At 40.8% G+C, this 8,346-nt stretch overlaps 1 protein-coding gene across 1 annotated transcript; it reads left to right on the top strand.

The window, feature by feature from the left end:
- The first annotated feature begins 919 nt into the window (after positions 1 to 919).
- LOC124712410 (fatty acid-binding protein, muscle-like) lies at positions 920 to 7,797 on the top strand. Its single transcript, XM_047242705.1, has 3 exons — positions 920 to 995; positions 4,093 to 4,373; positions 7,733 to 7,797. Exons 1-3 carry the CDS (start codon positions 920 to 922, stop codon positions 7,781 to 7,783), a joined length of 408 nt encoding a protein of 135 aa, XP_047098661.1. The 3' UTR covers positions 7,784 to 7,797.
- The last annotated feature ends 549 nt before the right edge of the window (positions 7,798 to 8,346 follow it).

The following is an 8,346-nucleotide window of genomic DNA, read 5'->3' as shown; positions in this document are numbered from 1 at the left end:
GAATACCATCATGACGATCGGGAGAGCGGTGTGCTGACCCCACGCCCCTCCTATCCGCATCCTCCACTGAGGATGACACGGCGGTCGGATGGTTCCGGTTGGCCACTCGTGGCCTGAAGACGGAGTGCTAAAAAAAATACTATCTGCATCGGAGCATATGCCTTTATTAAGTGATTTCAGCTGCTTCGCTACACTGCGGATAACTACTTCTAACTTACTCATGTTGGCGGCAGTTCTGGATTCGCATTATGGAACATTTACGTGGGCTTCTTTGGTGAAGCGCCAAATACCTCAGTTGTGGGTTAGCTTGTCTCAGGAGAGGGTATAACGGCTTTCTGACACCCGTTCCAACCGATTCATAGCTTGCATCCAGGCCACAGGGTATGCAGCGTCTTATCAATAAGTGTGCTGACTGCCACGTTGTTTGTAAATCTGAACCCGGGAAGTTTTATTTCCTTTCCTCGTTTCCTTCTGAGAGTTTCAGCTTTTTCGTCTGGTAATGTATTTCGGTCGCAAAATGTATCGCCGTAGAATACTAGATGGCTTATAACCTCATACTGTCCCGCCATGCCCCCCGCCCCATCCCCGAAAGCACCACTCTACATTCTGTTACGTCGAAACCGCGACCTTTATCGCTTGGCTATGAAGTAATCTTGAGTATGTCTCAACACTCTTGCGACTATCGCAGTTCGGAGACAGGTGCAGAGTTTGCTTTACACAAGCCCTTCTTATCGAAGGGCTCATCTTAAACCAATTTGAGCTGCTGCCGTTATCTCCCGCCGGCTGTCGTAACGGGCCTCTCGCTACTTTGACCCCTGCCAGAGCGTATAAAGACACCCGGTTACTGGGCGCCCGCTGCCGACTACCCCGACCGCTACTGATCGTCCCGTGTGCTGTCGTCGAAGCAACAACCTCCAAGATGGTGAAGGCATTCCTGGGAAAGACCTACCAGCTGGACAAGAATGAGAACATGGAGGCCTTCCTCAACGCCTACGGTTAGTTTCCACGACACACGTGTTTTCTCTCACTAAATTTTTGATACCTTCATTACTAGTCTGATAGAATCACTTCACGTTTGCTTAGAGTTCGCAGTAAGATCTCTGTTGTCGACTCACAGTTTACCAGGTTCTAAAGACAACGCCTTGCTAATGAAGACATCCTTGTTTCTCTCTCGCCATCTTTACCATTTGCTCGTAGTTGCTGGAGAGCATTCCACTGCTGACGCTGTGTAATTCAAATGTTCTGAGCTTGCCTTTTGATATTTTTCCTAGGACTTTTCCTTCTAAGATGCATTTTATGAAGCTTGTCCGTGGAATTAGGAATTAGACATTTTAGTTTTTCTACTCTGTATCATTTTAATAAATACCCTTTTCTTTTTAATTTCTCTTAGTCTTTGTATTTCCGATTTTATTATATTTTACTGGCAGTTCTAAATATCCACATCTCTATTGCTTCCAATTTTTTCTTCTTTCCTTGCTTCCTCAAGTCTGCTCTTCCTAACTATTGCTTAAAATGCTCCGAAAAAATGTCTTGTTTTTATATTAAGGAGGTTGTTTGTAATCAAACTACACCTAGAATTACTAACCAAATATTAATTCCATGTTTATTTGACTACGACTGATATGTGAAATAAATAATCTGAGAGTGGTAGTACACCTAGGCAAAAAACATGAGGTTGGTTAAACTGGTAAACGATGTTAGTTTGTGATATTTAACTGGGTACAAGTAAAGTCAATGTGAGACCAGAACCTATGACTCACCTGTAGTTGCAATTTAGCATGTGCTGCTTATTTAACGTAACTTATGGGTAGCAAATGACATGTTGTTGCATCAGAGAGTGAGATACTAACTTCTAATATACGTTTCACGGGGAACAATTGTGATACATAGATTTATCAATGTAAGTGTTACATTTTAGGGTCCGCTTATATGCATCACTGCTTTTTCAGACACGTTTCAGAATTACAGTCATATCACGGCTACAGTTCTTTATTCTTGCATGCGTTGTCTCGTTCAGCGAAAATTTCCTGGATTTTGCATTTAGACGGTTCAGCAACGGCATATAATGTCCTTCCAGCGGCACTCTACATGCTTACAAATACAGAAAGAACAACTGGTTCCAAGAACTTTTCGGTTACTTTTGTTATGGGCTTCATAATGACGAGGTGGCCGCTCGTATGCTTCATTCCGACACTGTGGCTCTTACGTGAAATCTTTTATTTTTCTGCAACACTTTATTTGCCTTGTGAGTCACTATTCATATTTAATATGTGAAAGCTGCTCCATTTTTTCTTTGTCCTAATCTTGTAACTTAAATTATTTACATGAACGAGGCATTTTTAGCAGCGGTGATATAATTTGTCAGCAGCTTCAGTATTGTGCTTTGGAGGTGATAAACCGTGGTTTAAACACGTTGCTTATGCTGCATCAGTTACGTCAACAGCCAAGTAGTCAAAGAGATGACAGTCTTGCTGTGCATTTGTTCCATCTCCAAGGATCAGATCCTTCTGAACTGTACCCTTATCATGCACCTGCAGGTTTCTGTAACGAATAACGCTCCATATACTACAACCAATCGCGAACCGTAAACAGTCGTAAACTCCACCGTACACACATCTAACACTGTTGTCTATCCTTCTTCAAGGTGGAACCATCTATGAACATCCAACGCGTACTTCCTCGTCATCAAACTGTTGCTAGAGGCCATCAATGTACTGTTTCCACCTACCTGCTCTGTCTTCTCTGCGCATAATTGTGGAATTGCTCTTACACGTTTAATATCGTTGATTGATCTCGGACTATCTGAGGTATTCATTTGTGAGTGTCGGTTCTGTATACAATACGACCACTCTAATTTTGATCCTGAACGACTGGAAGCCCGTGTAAAATGTCAGACCAAAGTATCAGAATATCTATTAGTGGACATTAAAAGGATGTGTGTCGGCTTATTGTCTTGAACCGTTCTGGGGAGACTTTCAATGACGTGTTTGAACGTCTGTGAAGGAATAACACCCCATTCTTCCTCGGCAGTCAGAGAAGATAGTGATGTTGGACGATAGGGTCTGCTGCGTAGTCAACGTTCTTAGTCATCCCAAAGGTGTTGGAGTGAGTTTGATTCGAGCTCCTGTTTGAGGAGTATTACTCTCCACAAACTGTTGTCTCACTGATAATGCTTTATGGCAGATTGCACTGTCATGGTGATACAGACATTCATGTCTTGGAACTGTTCCTCCACCAAATGCAGTATACCACGCTGGAAACGTCTTCATATCTTTTCGGATCCAGCGTTTTCTTAAGTGCAATGAGGGGACCACAGCCTAACCACGAAAAAATAATCTCATACCATAACACATCTCCTCTGTACTTTACTAGTTGTAATACACGTGATGTCAAGCAACGTTCTTCAGGCATTCGCCAAATCCAAACTCTTCCATCGGGTTGCCTCTCGTTTCCAGTCATTCACTGTCCAGCCGCGTCGTTGTTTACATTACCTCAAGTGTAGCTTAGCAACAAGTACAGAGATACGCGCCTTTTGAGGTTCTGCTCGACCATTATACTTCACTTTTCTTTCGTCCCTGAGGAGAGTCATTGTGCTAGCTAGAGAGCCGATAGCACTACGAAATAGACGAGCAATTCCTTTCGCTGTTTTCATGCGATTTTTTACAACCTCCCCTTGCAATGCTTTATGGTCTCTGTCCGCAGTGCATTTGGTCCGCGTGGGCTTGGTTTAGCTGTGGTTGTTTCTTCGCGTTTCCACTTTGACAATCGCATCACCAACAGTCGGTTTTTGCCACTGTTTTGTGATTATTTTGCTACTCTGGTGGTATAGAATGACCAGTCGACGTTCCAAGTCACTGAGCTGTACTGATAGACCCATTCTGCTTTTACTGCGTCCCCACTAACAATATAACACTCCCTACATCTTTTTATACCGACTGATCCACCTCTCTCGATGCCTACTGGTCAATTCAGCATTACATAGGGGTGTCCGGACACTTTTGATCATGCAGTGTGTGGGCTAGACTTCGGAGTCACCTCTGGAAACTGTCGCGCTGCCGAACTGCCACTGAAGGTTGCTTTCCTTGTGGGCAGGCGTGGACGCGGCGACGAAGGAGGCCGCCGCCCAGCTGAAGCCCACGACGACGCTGACGGAGAGCGGCGGCGTGTACACGCAGGTGACGGCCGCGGGAGACCGCAAGGTGACCACCTCCTTCAAGCTGGGCGAGGAGTTCGACGAGACGACGCTGGACGGCAAGAAGGCCAAGACCACCGTCACCCAGAAGAGCGACGACACCCTGCTCCAGGTCCAGAAGTTCCCCGACGGCAAGGTCGTCAACATGGAGAAGAAGTTCACCGCAGATGCACTGACGGTGGTGAGTACCCAGCCGACCAGAAACTCCTCTCTGGTGCCGCTTCTAGATTCACCCATACGGCGAAGTCAGCCTACTAGTATTTTCAGTTTTCAAATTGATCTCATATAAACTCCCTTATTGCTTAACTTCTGACGTTTGAAATACAGTTTTATTTGCTGTCGTAATTTCCCATGTGTTGACCAATTCATTGTTTTCTAAATACTATCCAAGAAAAAAACTGTAACCAGCCACACTTTTTGAATGAACAATTTATATTACAGTAACTGTTGTCGTATTCGGGCCTACCGTCAGACAGCAGCGAGAATTTCTCAAACAACTCTAACATTTTTGTCCTATAATTTATAAGAAGATTATCTTGTTAACAGATTTCACTTCCTGTCGTGTAATATAAAAGAACATTCACGATATTCTTGTGTACAAAAGCTTTTATTATTATTATCATTATTATCTTCTTTCCTTTCGCAGACGTTATGTCTGGTTAAAAATGGAAGGTGACGCGGACCTTGACCAAGCGTGACTTCCTTTTAACTGTACGGTATATGTTACATTGCATTTAGGAACTTTCGGGTAATTGAACAAGTGTCAATAATTACAGATTTCTGTAGTTGTATATATAAGTTTGGATGTAGCTGTATTGCATTGATGTACTGGTGGATATTGTGTGGTATGACTCCTGTAGTTGATAGTATAATTGGTATAATGTCAACTTTATCCTGATGCCACCTGTCCTTGACTTCCTCAGCCAGTTGGATGTATTTTTCAATTTTTTCTCCTGTTGTCTTTTGTATATTTGTTGTATTGGGTATGGATATTTCGATTAGTTGTGTTAATTTCTTCTTTTTATTGGTGAGTATGATGTCAGGTTTGTTATGTGGTGTTGTTTTATCTGTTATAATGGTTCTGTTCCAGTATAATTTGTATTCATCGTTCTCCAGTACATTTTGTGGTGCATACTTGTATGTGGGAACATGATGTTTTATAAGTTTATGTTGTTTTATAAGTTTATGTTGTAAGGCAAGCTGTTGATGTATTATTTTTGCTACATTGTCATGTCTTCTGGGGTATTCTGTATTTGCTAGTGTTGTACATCCACTTGTAATGTGATCTACTGTTGCTATTTGTTGTTTGCAAAGTCTGCATTTATCTGTTGTGGTATTGGGATCTTTAATAATATGCTTGCTGTAATATCTGGTGTTTATTGTTTGATCCTGTATTGCAATCATGAATCCTTCCGTCTCACTGTATATACTGTATATACTTATTATTATTATTATAAAGAGCGTGTGAACTTTGGCCAAGCTCACTTTCACTTTCTGTTAAAAATTACCTTCTCTTCTAAAAACCTTTTCATTAATTCACTGTGTTTTCTCATCTTCTTCTGTGTCCGTTTCTTCTTTTGAGACTCATTCGTTTTTTTTGTTTCTGTTTTGAGTGTGGAATTGTTTTCCGCCCATAATTTACGTTCTGATAATTTCAGTTCCTCCAGATCTTCTTATATTTATTTCATCCAAATAGTCTTTAATCATCTTGGATTAGCGATATTAAGAATTTTGTTAGTGGGTCCGTTTTCATTCATTCTACATAGGTATCCTAGAACTGCAGATGACTTTTCTTAAATTTATCTACACTTTGTTTTCGTAGAATTTCTTTGTAGATCGTCTGATCTAAGTTCTATCTTGAAGAACAGCGCCGTACATTTTTCTAAGGAATTTTCTTTTTTGTTTCTCAATTTCATGAATTTTCATCATCCCTCTAATTACTGTGATTTATGCCACGTACAAGACGCCTGGTAAAACAACCGTGTTGTAGGGTCGTACTTTTGTATTACAACGTTGTATTGATTCCATGTCGGTTTGTTTTTGCAATCTGTGCTGCAAATTGTGTTCCGTCCAGGAGGTAGGATGGTTGTTTCCCAAGTACTTGAAGTGAGGGCCCAATGACGTTTTTCTATACTCTGTTTTCAGTGGGACTTTTCCTGTTCATTTGGTGTCCGCATACTGACTTTTTCATACGAAGTTATTTAGAGTTAATTTGGCTTCATCTTTGTTGTTCACTAACACACCCACGTCATCTGTAAAGGCCGAGCGCTGTCGAAGTGACTCTTTTTCCCTCTCTTCGTTCTAATTCGGATACCTTTGACGTGCTGCAGCGGTGATAAGCCATCTTCTTGTAGGATGCCTATGTCAAATTACAATGAGTTCGAGATTTATCCCATGAATTTAACTTTCGATATGGTCTGTTGCGAGTCTTACAAATCAAATCATCCATAAAGAGATTTAGACAACGAAGTCACCGTCCAGCGTCAAATAAGACATCAGCTGGTATAAAATATTGGCAAAGAATTATGAAATAAGTTTCAGTAAGGTTTCAAGCTTTTACACATATTATATTGGAGCGAGAAAACAATTTGAAATGGTACTTAGCACGCATTAAATATTCTGAAAAACGCAGAAAATTAAATGCAGAGGCGCAGTAAAAAAGTCTAAGGAAAAAAGTAACGACAGGAGCTGCTGAGGTTTCTTACCAGAAAAAGAGAGGGGATAACGTAAAATCTGCAGACCAACCATGAAATGTTCACTTGTGGCTGTAATTACAGTAGAGGACGAAAATTCCAGAGGCAGACAAATTACGTAATGAAAGTAGTAAGCAACAATAGATGAAGGATAGAATCACAGTCCGCAGCTCGTGGTCGTGCGGTAGGGTTCTCGCTTCCCACGCCCGAGTTCCCGGGTTCGATTCCCGGCGGAGTCAGGGATTTTCTCTGCCTCGTGATGACTGGGTGTTGTGTGATGTCCTTAGGTTAGGTAGGTTTAAGTAGTTCTAAGTTCTAGGTGACTGATGACCATTGATGTTAAGTCCCATAGTGCTCAGAGCCATAGAATCACACCGGTGGTTACACAGTGCTTTTTTTTAAAAAAACTGAAACACAAAATACACGGAGAGGGAAATAAAAACTCCTTCGTTGCATATTTTGGAAGAAACATTGCGTGTGCAGTAAAATGACTGAAGTCGAAATCGTGTAAAATCATGTCTTTTTCCTTCACACCTTTACGAAAAGAATTGTGGCAGTGTCGAAACATCATGGGTATTAATTCTTTTCTCTCCTAAGGAGTGTATGTCTCCTCAGTATTTCTTTGCCTCTGACTATAACGTAAAAGCCTGATCTGTACGTGTGTTCTTACAGCGCTTCTGACACCATGTTAGCTTAACAACGTACTGAATAGAAAAAGAGCACTATCTCTTAATGAATATATTAATGTGTGTCAGGTATCACTAGATTGGTGAACAAAATTATAGAACTGTTCCTGCCGTGCCTTTCGTAAGAGAGTTAAAATATTTCCTTGTTTTTGTGTTTTCAGACTATCACCCTCGGCAACATCACGGCCAAGAGGATCTACAAGGCGATCTAATTACATTATGGACGCTGTCCTTTTTTTCCTGTTAATGTTATCTTATTTTATTTGTTACTTTTAAAAATAAATGCTTTGAAAAATGTAATTATGTTTGGAATTTTTTGTTATGTTGACATCATACACCTAAGAAACAAACTTTACGACGAACCTACTCCTACAACGCAACGTCCGAGATTTGACGTTATCAAGTAAGTCCGCACACAACAAAAAAAGGTCAAAATAGCAACTCCGAAAAACGGTGAATTAGCGAAGTGACAATATCGTTTTAACAAAAGTTACCATAAAATTGTATTTATGTTAATGATTGCACACAGACAATGGTTCGTTAGTTTCGAGTCCAATAAACGACAGGCACGATAAATGTTAAGGTGGGTACAGCACTGTTCGAACAAAGACAATATTAACAATGACGATTCGTTGGTCATTTACAGGTTTACAGTTGATTCATCATTGCCATTCGATAATTTCTCTGCGTTGTAGAAACAGTTAGTAAAGAGAAAACACTGTATTTTCATTTTAAAACGCTGTCAATATTTGCAGAGACTTTATTTTGAAAGAGA

This window comes from Schistocerca piceifrons, chromosome 8 (genome assembly GCF_021461385.2).
Source record: "Schistocerca piceifrons isolate TAMUIC-IGC-003096 chromosome 8, iqSchPice1.1, whole genome shotgun sequence".
NCBI lineage: Eukaryota > Metazoa > Arthropoda > Insecta > Orthoptera > Acrididae > Schistocerca > Schistocerca piceifrons.
The sequence above is the reverse complement of the archived record's forward strand: the minus strand, read 5'-3'. Positions and strand labels throughout refer to the sequence as shown.